This window comes from Catharus ustulatus, chromosome 1, assembly GCF_009819885.2.
Source record: "Catharus ustulatus isolate bCatUst1 chromosome 1, bCatUst1.pri.v2, whole genome shotgun sequence".
In the NCBI taxonomy this organism is placed as follows: domain Eukaryota; kingdom Metazoa; phylum Chordata; class Aves; order Passeriformes; family Turdidae; genus Catharus; species Catharus ustulatus.
Window position 1 is genome coordinate 49,786,484 of NC_046221.1, and position 21,796 is coordinate 49,808,279.

At 40.9% G+C, this 21,796-nt stretch overlaps 1 protein-coding gene across 8 annotated transcripts in view; it reads right to left on the bottom strand.

Annotated features, from left to right (window-relative positions):
- LOC117006373 (engulfment and cell motility protein 1) overlaps window positions 1-21,796 on the bottom strand; it is a 255,865-nt gene that overhangs the window by 58,372 nt on the left and 175,697 nt on the right. For all 8 annotated transcript variants that reach the window (XM_033078822.2, XM_033078804.2, XM_033078787.2 and 5 more), the window contains one exon: window positions 10,337-10,441. In XM_033078822.2, coding sequence (XP_032934713.1) covers window positions 10,337-10,441 — 105 coding nt within the window. The remainder of the gene's footprint in view (window positions 1-10,336; window positions 10,442-21,796) is intronic.

The window sequence follows — 21,796 nt, forward strand, 5'->3', positions numbered from 1 at the left end:
GTTTTGTTTGGCTTTTTTTGTTGTTTGTGGACTTGTTTATGGTTTTTACTTGTTTGTTTTAAATCTTTCCAGTTTTGCAACAAGGAAAGCTTTGCAAAGGGCTTAAAGACTGGAATTTCACCCAACACTAGGAGGAAAGGTGGAGGGGAGGAGCAGTTCAATGCTAGATGCCGTTAAAAACTTTCCCTCACTCCCCAGATCGTGGTTTTGACTGTTTAGTATAGCAGTTACAAGCCAGAAAAAGTGAAATCCCTAAAGCAAGTAGGAAAGTTATGTGCTTCACACAGCATGCCAAAAGCTCTTTAAAAAGCATTTATTTTGGTCCTAAAGTACAAAGGGCAGCCTCTAGCTATTCCCAACCCATCACTCAGGGATGTAAAAGGATGGATGCTTTCTGTGTTACAAGAAAGTGTGATCTCTTGGTTTGGTTTTCCAGCGCTGCTGATGTTTCCTTTGATTGTTTACACTTCCCACAGAAGCTTAGAAAGTCATTAGGCATATGATACATACTTTATCACCACAAATTTTTACAGGCATTTTCCAATAGTACAGCATCATGTTCCACAGCTTGTCAAGAGGATTTTTCTTTTTAAAAGATTTAGTTTAAATGGCATGTAATGGCTCTGTGTAATCTCTGGGTAAAAGTAAATCAGAGAAACACCCCTGCTATTTTTGTTTTACACTGATACAGCTGCTGTTTAAGAAATATATGAATATGACTTTATATTCTGGATGAGTCATGCTGCTTCAGTCTCTCTCATGTTACAGTTCTACATCCAAAAGCAGAAGCAATGATAGGGCAGCGCCAGCACAATGGAAAGCTGTGCATCTTAATACCTCCCTAAGATCACTCTCATTCTTTTTATCCCTGTTTTATCTCTCACATAATAAAACATAAAATCTGCATTCTGGAGCAGGGGGTTGCTTTGACGCAGATTTAAATACAGAAGAGAAACACTGATAATAAAATCAATGTAGAGGCAAATTGAAAGAGCGAGGGGGAGGGAGAGAGAAGTGTCGGGATGTATTCCTGCTCACTTCTGGCAAATGCACTTTGTTGAGTCTCACATTAACCCGACATACTAACATTTCATGAGCACATAAATATTTAATGGTGACACAATATATGCATATAATGAAAGACAGAATTACAGCAATTAATAAGAATGCCAGAGAAATAGTTAAGGCACTTTGTATTGCTATACAGCAAATTAAATGGTAATTTGAGTAATCAATATGTAAAGCAGTCTTGAAATGATCCTCAGACACGTTCAACAAGCATCAGTTTTTTTAGCATTTGCTGTACAAAACAAAGTAGCAGTGCCATGTTACATTTCTTTGAGAAAGGAAGATGGATGACCATTTACTGCATATAAACATCTGTAGGCAAATTTGACAGATATGGATCTCCTGCAAGAAACAGCAACAGTAAAAAGCGAAAATAAAAATAGGTTCTTATAAATATCCAAAGAGAAATATCTGTTGCCTAGTCTTGGCAGCAGATTTACAATATTCGTTATTATATTTGTAATACTCTTTTCGTAACTTCACAACTCATATCCTGTTCCAAAGTAAAATGCTAAAAATAGAGCTGATAAGGGCATGGTTTTAACGTTATTTTCTTTATCACTCTGGTTATGGAGAAATAAGCAGGGAATGGACATGTTCACTTCATAAACTGGTAAAAACAATACTAGGGGGAGAAACACAACACAGATCAAGCCAGAAAATACCTTTTTCTACCTATAGAGCATACTCCTGGCTTGAGTCACATTTTTATCACAACAGCTATTTTACCACTGGAAGAAAAGTAGTGAAGAAGTTACAAGCCCACACAACCTTCCTTTAAACAGAGGTGTATCATTAATGCTTATTAAGTGCTCCACACTATTACCTTCCTCCTCCTCTCCATCAAAAATCCACAGTGATTTCCAGATCCACCAGACATTTCACAATTAGCATCTACAGTGGTTAAATTTTACTTGAGGAAAATAAATATTCAAAAGCAGAGACCATGGACATTGCAGTAAAATTTTTGGGACCAAAGAATCGCAGAATCATTTAGGTTGGAAAAGACATTTAAGATCATCCAGTCCGACCATTAACCCAGCATTGATAAGTCCACCACTAGTTAAGCCATGTCTCTAAGTGCTTCTAAGTACATATACATGCCCTTTAAATACCACCAGGGATGGTGACTCAACCACTCCCCACTTGCTAGGGCAGCTTGTTCTAATTGTTGACAACCTTTCCATGAAAAATTTTTTCCTAATATCCAACCTAAACCTCCCTTATCACAACTTGAGGCCATTTCCTCTTGTCCAGTTGTTTCTCCCTTGGGAGAGGAGAAAAACTCCTACCTTCCTACAACCTCCTTTTAGGAAGTTGTAGAGTGACAAGGTCTCTCTGGAGCCTCCTTTTCTCCAGGTTAAACACCCCCAGCTGCCTCAGCTGCTCCTCACAGAACTTGCGCTCCAGACCCTTCACCAACTTGATTGCCCTTCTCTTGACAAACTCCAGCACCTCAATGTCCTTCTTGTAGTGAAGGGCTCAAAACTGAACACGGGATTCAAGGTGTGGCCTCACCACTGCTGAGTACAGGGGTACAATCACTGTCCTGGCCACAGTATTGCTGATCTCAGCCAGGATTTTATTGGCCTTTTTGGCCACCTGGGTACACTGCTGGCTCATATCCTATCTTCCTTCAGTACTATCTTGACACTGTTTTACTTGGCTGCCCTTTATTCTGATACTACAAATCTATTTCTGCCAGTTTTTCCTGTCTTCACGCCTTGTGAAGTTACAGAATTGGTAGGTCAAACATGGAAATGTAGCTTATAATAAACTTGATGTTACACAGTTAAAAACCAAAATGAGCTCACACTACAGCAGTATTAAATTCTGCAGATCCTTTTCTCTTCCTCTTGTGTCTTTGATCAATACTGCCCATTACCATGAGGCAGAAAAAAAATCCACCATAATGTGTAGTCTTCAACAATAATGTATATTTTTTCTTTAGGGAAAAGCAAAAAAGTCCAGACAAATATCTTAAGAGAAAAACAAAAGAAAATTACCAAGACAGGGCAGACAGGAAAAGCCTTAGTGACGTTCTTTGCAAAAATAAACAAGAACAAAACAATAGCAGTTCAGAAAATAGAAGGAAAAAAAATAAAGTGAGTGAGAGAAGTACAGAATGAGAAGAAAATTAACGACGTGAATTGGCTAGCAGAGAAGAGAAATGAAGAGGTTTTAACAGGTTTTTTAAAAATGTAAGGAGGTGAAATTTTCAGAAAATCAGTGTCATCCATTTTCTTGACAGTTCTGACTTACTGATGCATGTCAGTAGCCTGTTAAGGCATGAGAATTTGACAGTATTTGTAGTAGAATACAGTTCTGTACAATTGTTATTATTTTACATTATCTACTACATCCTTCCATCTGTCTATGGAACAAAATCCAGCTGGTGTCCAGTCACAAGTGGTGTACCCCAGGGATCAGTATCGAACCTATTCTTGTTTAACATCTCTGTCCAATGATTTGGATGAGGGGAATGAGTGACCCTTCAGTCAGTTCACACATGATGCCAGGGTGCATGGGAGTGCTGATATACTGGAGGGTGAGAAGGCTCTTCAGAAGGATCTTGACAGACTGGATGGATGGGATGAGGAAAACTGCATGAGGTTTAACAAGATACCTACCACTGGCCTGGCCATAAAATAAATATAAAAATTTATTTTTATATCTAATGTTAAAACCCCCAAACATATAATAAAGAAAATAAATATGCAAAATATAAATATACAAATAAGTAAATAAAAACATTAAAAGTTATTTTTAAATTTAAAATAAAATAAATTTAAGTAACATGCCAAGACCACGAGGAATAATGCAAATTCCCCAGTAGCAAATAAACTCCTCACAAGACACTGACCTCAAAACCAAAAAGATTATCAAAATTTATGGCAGTCTGCCTTTATGATTTTCCATTGAATTATTCATTGAGTCTGTCACTACCTCAGGAGCCCAAAACAGACCCTCAGGGAGGTAGTCGACTAAGTGAAGGATTTTCCACACTTGACTCGCATGGGTTTTAAAGCCTGCATCAACCTCAGTAGTGATGCTTATACCTGCAACTAAGATCTAATGACTGACAAAGGCAAAATTTTGAAGACAGGTACCTTCAAAAGCTTCCTTATCAATCAATACCCAGGAGGCTGAAACCACCAGTCAAAAACACTTCTCCTTCACTGGGAAGAAGTATCAATTTAAGCAGTCCCTTAATCCTTCACATTACAGATGAAATTGTCTCAAAGCATATTGCCCATGGCAACTACAGATGCAATTCTCAGATTCCTGAGTCAAAATCAGAGCTTGAAAATGAAATAGAGACTCATTGTGATTAGGAAATAAATACAGAACTGAAAGAAAGGCAAGGTCCACTGTAGCGGCATCAATACTTCTAGTAAGTCCCAGAGCAACCAATTCAATGAATAATGCTGCACTATTAAAAAGGAGCATTTCCACAGACCAATTTTGTAAAATTATCCTGTCTTAATAGAGAACACGCTTTTTAGCAGTCTGCTGCAGGTTAATATCAAGAGGTTCAGAGAGTTAGTTAGTAGAGATCATAAAAACCTCCTCAGACCCAAAATGAAAGGTCAAGCAGCATTTAAATATCTGTAAATTGTAGGGATTCCCTTCCTTTTTCTGACACTGCTTTTCTTTTTCCTAAGCCTCCTTATCACATATGGTAGTCTTCACCAGTCCCTCTTTATTTACATGCTTTAGGTACTCTGAGAAGCAAATCTTTAAGAGAAGGGTAAGAGACTCTACTGCAGACAGACTCAGTTTCCATTCATCCTTAACTTTGCTTTCTTTCTAAGGTAGCTTTTTATTTGCTTCAGCTTCAGCATCAGTCTTCTTCCAACATCCCTCACTCTGCACTGTCCCCTCGGACACTGTATTTTTAACTTCCAATGATTCCTCCCTCCCTTATCTCACTCTTCCTTGATATTACTGAGTCATTATAGAAATTTCTCATGGCAAAGCTAAAATAAAGCAACAGTTATTTTTGCCTGCCTCTGGAAGACAACAGAATTGCAATTTAAACAAAGATGTAAAAGAAAAGTTGAGACCTTCTACAGATACTGAAAAATAAGAAAGGAGTCACTGATGTGAGGTGGTTTAACATTTCCAAAAGCTGAGGTTTTTCTGGAAAATTATGACAAAGTTATACTTTTCAAACAAATGCAGTGCCAAACAATCTCAAGCTAAATATGCACGGTTCTGTAGATGCTCACCTAGCAATATATTTTTGTTCTCACACAGACACCTTAGCATGAGGCATGAGACTGTAATTTTTATTTTCCATCTAAAGATAAAAATGCAGTGGTTTGTCTTGTATCTTCCTCCTTTCTTTGCAGAAATACCTTCTTTTTCTTCTCTCTATGAAGAACCAACCAAATAATCATAAAGCATGGTGGTAAGGTCCAAGATGAGAAGGGTCTGTTGCCCTGTTACCTTCAGAAGCAGCACTAGGATGAACTCTTCACTTTGCACAATCACAGATAAGTGAGAGGGATTTGGCATTGAAGGGATCCAGTTTGAAAACTACCAGTCAGGTGTTCCTCTTCCTCAAAGCTCCCCACAAATGTAAGAAGTTGTCTCCTCGCTCATCAATGGCAGAGGTGAAGGCAGAAACCTGCAGTATTTGCAGAATATAGCAAGTTTCTGAATTTTCTTTTATTTCATAATGTAAAACAGGCCCTATGGGTGCCTTAATGTTATTGTGGTATGGCTATATGAGAAAAACATCGAGCTTTATAGCACATCAATGGGCCTGGCAGCCAGAGTCCCATCACAAATGCTCTGGACGTGGAGTAAATGGGAAAACCTGTGACAATCAAGAGCTAGTTTTCTTTCATGCATACACATCTCAGCTTTGCAGATGGAAGAATTGTGGCTTCACAAAAACTAGCCCAATCTTTGTACGCTACTGCTGCAATCCATGGTGTGATTCAAAACCTTCCAAAGACAGTTGCTAGGCTTGTAACAATTTCTGGACCCTTTGGATGAGGACTTCATTTAGACAACAGCTTCCAGTTTAAGTGTGGTATGAATGCTGGAAAGTGACCTGAACACATGCAGGACTGTAAAATGCCATATGTATCCCATTGCACATTCAACACAGGGCTGTGCAGAGAGTGCCATGACTCCCTTACGGTTCTCTTCCTCAGTGCTCATTTTGTGTTTATACTGCAATCAGCCACTGCAGGCTTTTGCATCTAACTGCAGAAGGACCCATCTCAATCCCTCTCAGTGATGGAGATCCTCAGGGTTGTCATGAAAAGGAAAAACATTGTGTGATGTTTGGGAAGAAACAAAACACAGGCAGAAAGACACTTAGATATGTGAGTGGAAGGTAAGAGCAGAGAAAAGACAAGAACACATTAATAAGCTGGGAACCTGGTTTAGGCAATTAGGTCTCTTAAAAAACTGCATTCATTCACAAGACTCACTAGGAAGACTAGCGTAAAAAGTTCCCTTTTCTCTCTACCTTCTACAGAAAAGAAAATAAGTTACATCTCTTTTCCTACCATTTCTGGCAGGGGAGGAAAGCATGGCAGAAATCAAGCTCAATTTTATTTCAGAAAATGCCAAAATCATATGCTGGACTCCTCCTATCTGATCAGGAGAGAGTAGGCACAGGAGACTTTGTGAATTGATGGAAGAATGTGTAGGCAGCCTCCTTTAAAACAACTGCATGGGTTAGAAAGTATACAGCAGTGACTGTGGTTCAACCCATTTAAGTTCTGAAAGTTCTCTGCAGGATGCCAGCAATCTTCCTGCCTGCATCACTGGCAGTTGCAAACAGCACCTGCTCCTCCTCTCTAACTTCTGAAAGCTTAAAATCCAAAAGAGCTCCCTCCTCAGCCTCCCCAAATGTTGCTGCTGGGGAAGAAGTGTCCCTGCACCACAACTGTGTGAATAACCAAATTACCAGGTCAGCAAATTCAAGGGAAGGGGGATTGCCTACTACTGGCCATAAACCAAGTCAGCTTCTAATCTTCAGGTAATCAAAGTAATTCTTGGTGCAACCAAAGTCTGCATGTTGGTTTCTTTTATTTGGAACATTGTAATAACTTCTAAAACTTGTTTTAAAATGCAAGAATAGAAAATCTAAGAGCATAGTTATCTAAGTGTAAGTTATCATACGCATAACTTAAAAGAATTTAGTAGCATTGGATCCATTATAAAATGAATCCAATTTTCAGCATGGATTTCAGCACTTCTTTCCCACCCCAGCAATAATCTTTTATACAGAAAATCTTACATGTGATATCAAACAAATATTTGAAAAAAATAGATAAAATCAGTAGGAAAAGGGATAAACTTTCTCTTCTGCAGATCAGACTTGAATTTCAAGATAGAGTAAAATGATATTTTTTTCTACAGATGAAGAGCCTGCTAACCTAATAAAGAACAAAGAACTGGACATAAAATTAGGCAGCCTGCTGGACAGAACCCAAAATAGGTGACCAGCCAATGTTCAGACCCAAAGCTGCTAATTTTATTTGCATTTTCTGTTTGAAGCATCACTCCCTTGTGGTTAAAAAGAATGATAAGACATATTATGTGTCTTCCCAAGTCAGAATCTGACCTCAAAGCAGCAATGAGTCCTGCCAGAATATAGCTGGTCAGAAACACAGAAGAAAAATATAGACAAGCCACCAATTTGTCAGTCATCAAAACCAAATTCAGTAGAATGAGAAAGGTTTTTCCACAGACCTTCTTTACACTCAAAAAAATTAAAAGGCACACTGTTACAAGTTACTAGTAAGAAAAAGTTCAAGACGTCTGTACTGCATAAAACCTGTCTTCAATGGTAACTTATAATTTTATTTTTAAAATTAGTAGAATGTGAAGATGAAGTAGTTTTGGAAAGGAATAAATTAAAAGTGGGAGAACACATGACTTGTCTGCTACAAAAGAACAAAAAAAATTATCTGTCACAAAGCTTTATTCCAATAATTTTCTTCTCTGTTTAATTTAATTACACGCTCTAGGGGTCCTATAATTATGGAGTCTGGGAAGCTGCCAATTTTTTCCTGTGGAAATTTTTTTAATTTCTTGAAGAAATTCAACATTACTTCCATCAATGTATTCCATATACTATGTCATCACCTTTTAAAAGCCAAGCCTCTGATGACAGTGACTGATTATTTAAGTGCAACATTAAAAAAAAACTCGTGTATATCAGTCACTGATAGCATCAGACAATTAATTAAGAGAAAGAAAGGATAACTAAACAGGAAACCAGTTCAATAGGACACTTTTTAAAAAAACAAATGATAGCTAATAACACCACACCGTCAAAGAGAACGTCTGGTTTTTTTCTCTTTCACTAAACAACCTTTCTACTGGAAAAATAAGGAAGCAAGTCAAGGAGATGAAGAAAGTAGATGTCTTTTGCAATCAAAGACTATCAACGTTGTAGGATTTGCACAACACCATCATCTCAGAGGTGTTCCTGCTGCACCAGTGATGTTGTATAAACACCAGGTAGAACTCCTCAGAGTGGTGGATAGACTAACATACTCCCAAAGCACATTTACAGTCCCCAAAGCAGTTTTAGCAAGCAATTGAATCTGAGACTACCTCCGTAAGGCACTTCTAGTTGATGTGTACTCTTTCTCAGGAGGGAAATATGAGGCAGTCAGGCACTCTCCTAACAGGAACCAAGCAGGAATAAAAACAGGCAGCTCAAAACAACAAAAAATCTCAGTAATGCAGCAGAAAAAAAAATGCATTATAGATAAAGGGCTCAGCCAGCAGGAAAATCCTTTCCAAAAAGTAGCTGATTACATGCTTCACTGAATCTAATTTTTAAGACAGCATTTGCAACATGAACATGAAAAAATAAGAAAAAATTGAGATATGTCAATGAAAGCTTTATTTCAACAGAATTTTTGTCCTCTTTCAAATTTTTCAGACTTCTTTAAAGCATTTCTAACCCATTTGGAAGCACTGGCTACCTCTAATTCTCTAAAATTAGAATTTTGAGAAGTATGAAGTAGCAGAGTCCAGACCTAATAAAATTTTAATGAGAAACAGTAAGAAATTCTCTTTTTATAAACAAAAGTACTATTCAGCATAGTTTATCAAAAAAACATGCTCTTTGTTCATTACCTGTGATAGCCCTTCATTTCAGGGATCTATAGGGATTAACAAACACTGTTGTATTGCATACTACCACAGTGTCTTTTTAAAGAGTTATTGCTAGATTCAGACACAGGAGAAAGATCTATTTAAAGAGCAAATCCTACAATCTCATCATCTGGTATCATATCCACAGATATTGGCAAACATATTAGAGCTTTGACACCAATCTACTTCAAACAGAAAACAGATGATAATGTATATTAAAAGATCACTCTTGACTTTAAGTGGAAATGATTGGTGTGTCTACTGTTTTCCTGCTATACACAAACTTCTTTAAGCAGGTTTGCACGAGCATTTTGCTTGGGAAATTATACCGTTCCTATGAACTCCAGATACTGACTTCCATTACCATCCTCCAGTCCTATCTGCGCTTGCTCGGTTTATGCTTGGGAAGCACTTGATTTCAATAAAGTTCAGGAAAACTTGTTCTCTTCAGAGGCAGGTATTATTCAGCTGCATGCCTCTTCTTGTAGTGATGCAACACTTAACCTGCTCTAACTACCTCTGAAATAACCTTGAAATAATTTAGGAAGTGGAGTGTAGAGTGGGCAGGGAGCAGGAAGGGGTTATACAAGTAAATCATGATGCTTTGTATGTATTTTATTCCCAGAATGGTTTTTTCTACAGCAGTAGCTTTAGTGGAAGCATCTTAACTCACAGTACCCTGCCAACTGAGTCACCTCTCAAAGCAATTGATCTTCAAATTCTGCTTTCCACAAAAAAACAGTCAGTTTTTGGTAGACTTGGAGTAGGTCAGAGAATTCTGCATAATTAACACAATTGCTCTTTTACAAATTTATGCCATCCATTACGCACCTGACAAAGGCACAGGCTCATTTCTCTTCTCTTTGCAGGCCTAAGCGAAAACAAGTACTTGCAAAAAGTAATATCTACAATATTTGACTCAACAATGACACACAAGACACCTGTACAGCTTTCTCCCAGAAGTTTCACAGACTTACGTCATGTTTTAGTGTTATGTGGTTTGTCTTTCCAGAGTTTTTCATTAATGATATCAGGATTTTGAACTTACCCTTCAAAGTCAACTGTTAACAGGACATAATTACTGCAAAAAGTCAACTGCAGATATCTCCAAGACAAGAGGAAGCCTTACCCGAATATAAGCATCCTGGTGATGTTTAGCAAAGTACAGCATATTGTCAAGGGCCAGCATTCCAGGAGGGGTCTGCGTAAAATCCATTGCTGGGTTTACATGATTCTGCAAGAAAAGAGCAAGATCACTCAATGAGCACCTTTACAAAAGCTATCAGTTCCGCAGTGTTGGTGAGTACCATGTTAATGTGCTGTGTCAAAAACGTACAGCAACAGAACTCTTTTTTGCTGAGCAGAAAACTCTTCATAAGGAAATGCCTTGAAGAGCTCTACAACCAAATGCAGACACTATGAGGTTGGCATGTCAGTAGTTCATTTCTCCAGCTGTAGAATGGAGCTTCCCAAAGGCTGAATGCATTAAAAGCACAGACACCCATGTCGTTCACGGCAGATAGACTCCTTGGTGGTACTACTAACTGAGCCAACAGACACCAAAACACTTATTTATACAACTTCTATGGAATGAGTTGAAATTAACCACAAAAAGGAGAAAAAAACAACCCAGCTGAATTAAGTCTATTGAATCTTATGGACTCCTGAACACAAAGGGACTCTGATAAGTTTTTTTATTAAAAGAAACAGATTCATCTTGTGGAATTCAGGTACATTTTTTGTTACGTTCTGAACCTATGAATTTCATCTATGGAATTAATGAATAAACACACCATATATAACTAGAATTCATTAGCTTCCACATGCATATACATTATTTCAGATGTTCAGTTTCACAGACGAACACACATAAAAAACATGAAAACTACAGTTGCCCAAAATATTAATTAACTCTGCTGATTTTTTTATTGGATGGAATGAAATGTACATTTGATTAAGCTTCATGTAGTTCATAGTTTAGACATGAAAATTTGCCTGGCTACACCAAAGAAGTTGCTCAGAAGTCCCAATAATATCTCATCATTGAAAAATGCCTCCCTTCTGCTAAGCTTTTTTTATCAGTATCACATCTGCAATGTCTCCTTCTATACTCATCATTCTGACACAGAAAGATATCCCTAGCTCCTTTGCAACAGCATTTCTATTCTGCCAGACTCAGCTGACAGGCACTTTAAAAGTGCATTTACTATCAGAAAACCGGCAAAGATCAGCACAGGTTTCTTCCATTACCCCATTTCTGCAATGTGCTCAGGGTCTGACCCACCCACTTCACTGATAAAGGCAGGGCTTTTACTAGTTTTCTTTCTGTTGAGTCTGTCAGGCCACAAAGTGGTAGAAATGACTGATTCTGCTTTTTTTCCCGTTTTAGCTTCAGATGTACATATGTTGGCTTTAGCCAGTCAATAATTCACAGTCACATAAAAGATTAAAGATAGTAGAAAGCAAAATTTATACATTAGGATGCCTGCTGCAACTTCAAAAGTAGACAAATATATTAGTCTGAAGATGGCATGCAGAACTGTTGGTTGTACATTTCCAGATTAGGGCTACTGGTGTACAAGCAAAACAATCACGGCTAATTAGAGAATCAAGAGGATGCCTGGAACCCTAGAAAGATCTATGTAATAAGTATTTCAGAAGGGTAGTTGTAGTTTAGGAAGGGAAAACAATGTCTTACTGAGTTGTAAGGTTCAAAAACTCTCCCTTAAACTTTTTTTTCCACTTTCATCTGCTCATCTGAATGACAGACAATAGCCTTTCATGGCTATTTCTCCAACTCAACCTTTCATCTTCCACACTGATGCATTTATCAGTCACAACATTTAAAATCAATACAAAACTTCTTCACACCTATCATAAGCCCTAGAGACTTCAGCTCCAGGGAGAAGAAAACTTTCCTTCCTACAATTTTCAAGCATTTCAGAAAAGGCATTTTAAGAGAGGCTGAGTCTCACCAATACACAAATCCCCCCCTCCCCCCCATAATCCAGCATGAATATCTTACAGATCCTCCTCTGCATGTGAAACTACCTTCATTTTGGCCATAAAGTACAAGTCCTGAGGAACACTGCTTGATACTTCCCTGTGTCACAAGGTCCACGAGGTACGTTTCCTTGGGAAAGCTACTGGGAACCACAGGAAGCACTAGTCAACAGGGAACACTACAGCACCAGTTTTACAAAAACTTATGCAAGTAGAACTACAGCATAGGGCTGAACATGCACTCTTGTCTCCCATGCTATAGCATGGGATATACGAATATATAATTCATATATTGTATTATATATAGGTACAATAACAGATATTATTATATCATTATATAATAATATATATTGATAAATACCTGATGAGCACAGAGAGTTTCAATACCCAACTACATTTCTCCAGCTATTAAAGTACTGGTACAGTAATTTCATGACTATAACGTGTACCCTTTTGACTAAAATTTTCCCCCAAACCCAGAAGTGCACCTTATAGTCTGGTGCGCCTTATATGATGTACAAAGTTGTGACATTTGCCACCCCGGAAGTGTGAGCTGCGAGCTGTGGGGGGAGCCGGCAGTGCCACGGCAGCCAGGTGGAGGCAGGCCTGGGGGCCTGCAGCACCGCCCCTGTTGGGTGGAGGCAGATGAAGGTGGGCCTGGGGGCCCGTGGCGCCGCCCCTCCTGGGTCCAGGCGGGCCCGCGGGTCCATGGCTGGCGGGTGAAGGTTGATCAGGGGGCCCGCGGCACCACCCCTCCTGGGTCCAGGTGGTCCCGGGGGCCCATGGCTGCCAGGTGAAGGTGGGCCAGGGGGCCCACGGCGCCGCCCCTCCCGGGTCCAGGTGGGCCCGGTGGCTCGCAGCACCACCCTTGCTGGTTAGAGACAGGCCCGGGGGCGAATGGCTGCCAGGTTGAGGCGGGGCCTCGGCCAGCAACCGCGCGGGGGGAGTTGGGGGTGGAGCCTCGCTGCAAAAAAAAGTGCGCCTTATAGTCCTGTGTGCCTTATATGATCTACAAAGTTGCGAATTTTGCCGACTCCCAGGGGGTGCACTTTATAATCCAGTGCGCCTTGTGGTCGTGAAATTACTGTACTTATTTAACTGGCATTTACAACGGTAAAATAAAGGCAGGACACAAAGAAAAAACCTGACCTACTATTGCTTGAACAGTTCTTTCCTTTATTCCATTCTAAATCCACATAAAAACAGCAAGGACATGAAGAATCTCACAACATTTAGTAAGAATGACTTATTTTGTCTCTTACCATCACTATTAGTTCTATGTTCAAACAGAAAAACCATCTCTCCATCACTTTTATTTTATCTCCAATTCAAGTCTATAAATCCAGCTATTTTCAGCTATTTTAAGTTTGTTTCTGTTTTTCAAAAGTTTCTGTCACATGGAATCCCAGTACAACTAGGGCTTGATCTTCATCTCTGTGTATTCAAATAACTACAAATACAAAGTAGCTAATAACTGAAGATCCCCCAGACACTTCTGGCATGTGTGAGACAACACATTACCTTCAATTATTCTTCACATTCAAAGGGAATGTCAGACACTTTGACCCCTTCCTTCTTTCTCCCTCCCCCTAAAATAATCCTTTTCTTAACGAGATGAATATTTGTAGTTCAAACATTAATTTATTGAGAGTGGGTTAAAGAAAAAGACACAAAGCTACACTGTCTAAAATGCTGTAGTGAATAATTCAGAAGTAGGCAAGCACCTCACCTACAATATAATTTATTAAATATACAGAACACAGTGCTTCAGGCATATTTGTTGCATCCATTTAGTACAAAATCAATGCCATTTTTTGGTTATGAAAAGCGAAGAATAAGAAACACAAATGAAACAGATTTGTTACTTTCAATTTTTCAGATAATTTTTGATTTTTTTCCACTAGGCTTGAGTAATATCTTTGCATTTTTCAGCTTCAGCATCTGAGCAATGTTTAACAGCTCATGCACTTATGTCACACCTGTTAATATACCAGAACATTCAAGACTTTGTTAGCCAACTGAACAGGATACTGTGGGAAAAAAATGCATTGGTTTTGATAAGATGAAAACTCAAAATCACATCTGCTTATGCCATTTAAAAAAATAAATTAAAAATCACATGGCATATTTCACAATATGACAGCTATTCTGGCTAAATCCCAGTGCAGTAATTACATTCAGACAGCCTAGCATTCTAATGCAATTCTGGTTGTGTAAAACTTTCTTCTCTATCCTGAATGGCTTCACTGTCTTACTCCTGGCTTCCGCAACAATCTCTGAGGGATGTATAAATTTCAGTGGTAGATATGTGTCCTTGCACCAAGGTGCCTATTCACAGCAATGGTATACTGTCTGTAACTGGTAATGGAATAAGGACCACTCATTCCTTATATTATTCCTAAAAACAGTATCTTCCATAGGAACATGCTGAAGCATAGGAATTACAGTAATTTCACGACCATAAGGCGCACCGGACTATAAGGCGCACCCCCCGGGAGCCGGCACATTTCGCAACTTTGTAGATCAGATAAGGCGCACTGGACTATAAGGCGCACTTTTGTTTTGCAGCGAGGAGCCGCGCGGCACACAACAAAGTAACGAATTAGTAACAGAATCGCGCCATCGCGGGTTTACTAGCATGTGCTCAAATTGGAAATATTTTAACAGATTGGTGTAGCCTTTAAATGCAGCCCCAGGCTCCCTCCCCATGCACGGGCAGGCCCCAGCACTCCTGCACGCCGCTGGTGCTGGCTGGCGTGGCTCGGGACTGCCCGCGGTTCAGGGCGGCTGGGGACTGCCCACAGCCGCTGGGCAGGAGCCGGGAAAGAGCTGGGAGAGAGCTGACAGAGAGCGGGGACACAGCTGGGACAGAGCCGGGGGAGAGAGGAGGCAGGCAGCAGGGATACAGCTGGGACAGAGTGGGCAGAAAGCAGAGGCAGACAGCTGGCAGACAGCGGGGACACAGCCGGGACAGAGCGGGCAGAAAGTAGAGGCAGACGCCCACAGACAGTGGGGACACAACCAGAACCAGCCAGGAGCTCTAGCCGGGGGGAGGGAGCCGGACTGCCCATGGGGAGGGACTGCTCGCCAGCGGCTGGGATCTGGTGTGGTCCATGTCGAACTCACTCTCGCCATTAACAACCACCCTCAGTAACACCTTCACCCACGAGTAGGCTAGAAGCTTTTCTCTGATTTATTGTGGTCAGAAACGCAGGTTCCAGCTTCCCCCTGGGATTGTTTGGGCATGGAGATTTAGACAAATCCCGTGTTTCTGACCACAATAAACCAATCAGAGAAAAGTTTCTTGCCTGCACAGGGGGTGAAGGTGTTACTGAGGGTGAGTGTTAATGGCGAGCATGAGCTCGGCATGGCTCCACAGAGGAGACTAGCTTACGATGCACATTTTAAACTAAAAGCAATCAACCATGCAAAACGACGTGGAAATAGAGATGCAGCTAGGGAATTTTTTGGGGAGTTTTTTTCCCTTCACTCTTCTCAATCCTGGGATGACAGCCCGGGTGGTACCATCTCACTTCACTGCTCCAGTGGCTGCACCACCTGAGGCAACAGCCAGGTCCCTTGGTGTAATGAAATGCCCTTTGTTATGTAATCCTGGTAATTAGGTGCTTACAGATGCTGAGTGCAATACTCGTTAGCACGTCCTCCTGTTGAGTAAATGAAAAGGAGTTCCCAGGAGACTACAGAGACAGAACAATACCAGAGGACATGCTAAAAAGGGCGACCAGACCAGATCCCAGCCGCGGACAAGCAGCCCTGAACTACGGCAATCATGAACCACGGGCAGTCTGGGTCCCTCCCGCAGCTGCAGCTCCCGGATTTGTCCCGGCTGTGTCCCAGCTCTCTGCCGGCTGTGTCTCATGGCTCCCTCCAGACACATCCTGATTCTCTCGCCGCGAGGTGGCCGTGGGTCCCGCGGGTCCCGGCACTCCTGCACACCGCTGACGCCGGCTGGTGCGGCTCAGGACTGCCCACGGCCGCCAGGCAGGAGCAGGGAGAGAGCCAGAAAAGAGTGGGGACACAGCACCTGCAGAAAGCCGGAAGAGAGCATGGACACAGCGCCGGCAGAGAACCGGCAGAGAGTGTGGACACAGCAGGACCAGCCGGGAGCTTGCAGCCACGGGGAGGACCACTCGCCCATGGCTGGGATCTGGTGTGGTCCATGTTGAACTCACTCTTGCCGTTAACAACCACCCTCAGTAACGCCTTCACCCACGGGTAGGCAAGAAGCTTTTCTCTGATTGGTTTATTGTGGCCAGAAATGCAGGTCCCGGCTTCCCCCCGGGATTGTTTGGGCGTGGAGATTTAGACAAATCCCATGTTTCTGACCACGATAAACCAATCAGAGAAAAGTTTCTTGCCTACACAGCGGTGAAGGCGTTACTGAGGGTGCGTGTGAACGGCGAGCGTGAGTTCGGCATGGCTCCACAGAGGAGACTATCTTACGACGCAGATTTTAAATTAAAAGTGATCAACCATGCAAAACAGCATGGAAATAGAGATGCAGCTAGGGAATTCAACATCAATGAATCCATGATGCGCAAGTGGCGACAGCAAGAGGATGACTTACAACTTGCAAAGAAGACAAAGAAAAGTTTTCGCGGGCATAAAGTAAGATGGCCGCAACTAGAAGACAGACTGGAGCGATGGATTTCCGAACAAAGAGCAGCTGGCAGAAGTTTCTCTACTGTTGCCATTCGGATACAAGCAAAAGCGATTGCGAACGAAATGGGTATAGAGGACTTTAAAGCAGGGCCATCTTGGTGCTTTCATTTCATGAAGAGACGGCAGCTTTCCATCCATACCAGAACGACGGTTTGTCAGAGGCTGTCGGCGGATTACAAGGAAAAGGTAGCGTCGTTCAGGACTTATTGCAAAAGCAAGATCGCTGAAAACAATATAGAAGCCAAACACATCATCAATATGGACAAAGTCCCCCTCACCTTTGATATGCCACTCACCGGAACTGTCAAGAAAACCGGAACACCCACGGTACCAGTTCACACCACAGGGAACGAAAAGACATTGTTTACTGTAGTTCTCGGTGTTTCATCGGATGGGCAGAAATTATCCCCAATGGTAATATTTAAAAGAAAAATGTTCCCTAAAGAAAAATTTACAAATGGAATAGTCGTTGCCATGAACACAAAAGGGTGGATGCATGAAGACATGATGAAGACTTGGCTAAAGGATGTTTATGCGCGTGCACCACAGAGGTTCTTTAATCTTAAAGTGCCAGGATTGCTGGTTCTCGATTCCATGTGTGCCCATAAAACGGATAGTGTGAAAGCCCTAGTGGAACAGATGAACTCAGAGCTGGCTGTAATACCAGGTGGTTTAACTAAAGAAGTGCAACCACTGGACATAAGCGTTATTCATTCTTTTAAGGCTAAACTGCGAGTTCTGTGGGAAAACTGGATGGTAGAAGGCGAGCATTCCTACACGACCACCGGCAGGCTGCGCAGGGCAAGTTATGCCACTGTGTGCAAGTGGATACTGGATGCCTGGAGTAAAGTAACACCCCATACTATCATCCGAGGGTTCACAAGGGCTGACATCATTCCAGAATTTAATACCAGCGACGGCATCGAGGGTGTCGAACCTGACGACTCTGAAGATGAAGATATGGGCGATACAGCTTCGGGTTTGCTGGATGCCACCACCGTCCAATTGATGGTTTCCGATACGGAGGATGAAGACTTCGAAGGTTTCGAAGGTTTGGCTGAAGATGAATAGAGGCAACTAAAAAGTGACCCTGTTTAAAGACGACCCTGTTTAAAGACGACCCTGTTTAAAGATTAATTTGTTTAAAAATAAAGCTGTTGGAAAATTTCATAGAAGTGAGTGATTTTTCTCTGTATTTTGTTAGTGCTTTGATTCTTTTAGGCTGTGTTTTAAGGCTATTCCGACATGTTGCAAAGGTCTGCAAAATCAGCACCTTTCCTGTAAACCCGCATGTTGGGGGTTAGGGGATTTGTTTTTTACTCTTTCCCTTGGTGTTTTTTTTCACATTGTCCTGGATGGATGACTTCATTACCCTTTTAATTGCTCAAGACAAAAGGAAGCTGTGGGGGGTGGATGTTTGTGGGTTGTTTTGTCATTCCGGGGGACTCTTTCGCCGACCTGAAAGCGGAGGAGAGAGGTTTCTTCTCTGCGGAGGGATCTGCCCTGCACTGCGACACTGGTGAAGAAGCATCCTGGTTCTGAGATCAACGCTGACACCCGGGGTACAAGAGCTGAGGGAAGTTTTTTTCCCTTCACTCTTTCTAACCTGGGACGACAGCCCTGGCGGTGCTATCCGGCTTTGCTGCTCCAGCAGCTTCAACGCCTGAGGGGAAGAACCGGGTCCATGTAATGAAACGTCCTTTGTTATCTGATCCTGCTAATTAGGTGCTTAGAGATGCTGAGTGCAATACTCATTAGCACGTCTTCTGTTGAGTAAACGAAAAGCAGTTCCCAGGAGACTACAGAGACCAATACCGGAGGACATCCTGAGAAGGGCGACCATACCAGATGCCCAGCCGAGAGCGAGCAGCCCTGAACCAAGGCAATCCCGAACCACGGGCAGTCCGGGTCCCTCCCTGCGGCTGCTGGTCCCGGCTGTGTCCCGGCTCCCCGCCTCGGCTGCAGTTCCCGGCAGGTCTCGGCTCCCGCGTGGCAGCCGCGCCTCCCGCGGGTCCCGCGGGTCCCAGTTGTCTCCCCGCACAGTGACCGCGCCTCCTGCAGGTCCTGCGGGTCCCAGCTCTCTCCCCTTGCGGCGGCCGCGCCTCCCGCGGGTCCTGGCTCAGCTTGCAGCTCGCATTTCCGGGGTGGCAAATGTCACAACTTTGTCCATCAGATAAGGCGCACCGGACTATAAGGCGCACTTCCGGGTTTGAGAGAAAATTTTAGTCAAAAGGGTGCGCCTTATAGTCGTGAAATTACTGTATTTCCCTGCATTTCTACGCTATTAACATACAAATTTATTTCTGTCTTGACAGGTATTCACAATTTATCACAGATTTTGCACTGGTAATATGTGCAGCAGCCATGAAAATCAGTTGCCAAATCATGCTAGTCCCAGTAATAGATGTTTTCCTAGTCTCAAAGCAGCTCAGGTGAATCCCTATTCTGCATGCCTCACTTCTGTAAGTGGCATGACAAAAACACATCAGAAGTTTCCAGGGAAGTCAGGACTGTAAAAGAACTAATGATAGAAAAACTTCCAAATGTCACAAGAATCCAATTTTAAAGGAGTCTTTCTAAAATGAACTCTCTCAAAACTGGTCTTTGTTTCTTTCTCCATAATAATAATACTAATACTAATAATAATAATAACAATAATAATAATAACAATAATAATAATGGAGACAGCAATTTCTTTCTCCCATCTTCAATTACTCACTTACTCATTTTCTTCTTCCTTTTAAATTTAAACCACTGTTCTGTGGGCTAGGAAGGAAAGCAGCTACTGGGTTCTACAGCACCTCTGCAAAACTTTCCCTAGATCATATCAGGAAATCATAGTAGTACATATGTGGATGTTTGCTGCTCAGAACTCAGGACAAGAAGAGTGGGAACTTTTTAAGTGAGATTTACAATGAATTATGAATTGACAAACTTATGCTGAAAGTACCAATGAAAACAAAGACTCACCATTTACCCCTTCCCTAAATAAACCTGGAGTTTTACATGCAAAATGTTCCCATCTGTTCATTTACACAAGAATTACAAATAAGGAAAAATACTACATTAAACCAACATTTGTGAAGAGGTAGTCAGCTAAAACTCTTAATGAGGAAATACTTTTGTCCTTTTATTAAACAGCACTGTATTCCAAGAGATGATGATGTTGCACACCACTTCCATCATCACACTTAATATAACAGAGATATAACAGTGACTTGGGAATTTTCAACCTCTATGAAATAAATGAAGAACTAGCAGATTTGTTATTCTCTTGAAAACTATTAAATATGCAAATGTGATTTTTTTTTTTTTTAATCTTCCAAAGCCTATTTTTTTAAGTTTACAACAGAATTCAGTGCTAGAATGAAAATGTATCTGGAAGATTCCTGAATTAAAAAAAAACAAAACAAACCCAAACAAAATCACAAAAAGCCCCACACTCTAACACAAGTGAGAAGTATCCAAAACTCAGTAACTGCTATATATTTTAAAGAATATGAAAAAAATCATTTAAGATACTTTCAGTGCAAGTAATTTAAATCACATCCCCACTATTCCACCACATATCAAGAACTCCAGTATATTTCTACTGGATATAATTTTCATGAAGATTTACAAATTATATCTGTATACAATGATGGTGGATTTTCCTCAAACTAATTTCTAGCTCTTTTTAGTTTTTTTATATATGGCAAATATTTGTCCGTTTCTACTAGCAGGTAGAAATTTTGAGGTTTGTTCTAGTTTTTTGTTGTTATTGGCATGACAGCTTTGGGATACATATTAGTAGACTACAAATATTATCCTCCAATAATGAAACTCATTCCTATCTAAGTAGCATGTTAAGCAACAGACTTGCTGGATCAAGTCTGACCTCACCAAAATAAATCTGACCCTCTCAATAGTAAAGAAATTTTAAGTACAATTTGCACATCATTTGCCCCACAAAAGATAAAAAAGCAATAATTTGACTACCATATATCTTTAATTCATGGAGCTACTACATAATCTAATGTAATGAACAGCAGCGTTCTATATAAGTCATCACCACAAATGTGTCCCAGTCGTGTAAAGATGCTAATAGTGGTAAAAATTTCAAAAATCTAAATGTTAAGGAGGTGCAATTAAATCATTCAAAAATCACTAAATAGACCATAACAGACATGTCAAAACACTACATATTTTCAGTCATGAATAAATTACAAATTATGAGGCATGACAAAAAGCTCTTGCATAATTCTTTGTATTTTACACATGCCTAAATTACATGGAGCTATTGCTTTGGATTCCCTACAGGCTGCCAATGATTTGAAAGCCTAGAAGAATAAAAAATGACTGCTATAACTCAGATGATCACATCTTGTCCAATGCATGAAAATTGCAAGCCACTTTGAGTTAGATGTATGTTTAGCACTTCACAGATTATTGACTTCTTACTACTGAAGTAATGTTTACTGGGCGAATGCAGTTATCAAGCAGTAACATGTTATGTACTCTTTCAGGGCTATACAGAATGAATCAATGGGATGTGGTCATATCAATTAATTTTTTCAGCATGAAAAATTACTTTCAGATATCTCACCATATCCACTAAGCTGACAGAAAAATGGAATAAGCAGTCAAACATTGCAGATATAGTTGGGACTGAGTCAAAAAACTAAAGGCATACTAGTTTATTTACTGAGATTACCAGATCATTTTACAGCCAGACCCTGCCAGATTTCCTGTCTACCCTGACTTTTTGGGCAAAGTCAGTCCACTTTAGATTAAACTGGCGCCAGATGAGATGTGAGCTACTCCAGATGGTTTTCACAGGGAATTCCACAGGGAATTAGGGACCCTTCTCATGAGACTTTCTAGGGGCTCAGCTGCAAGGGTGTGAAGTAGGTGTCCCTACTTG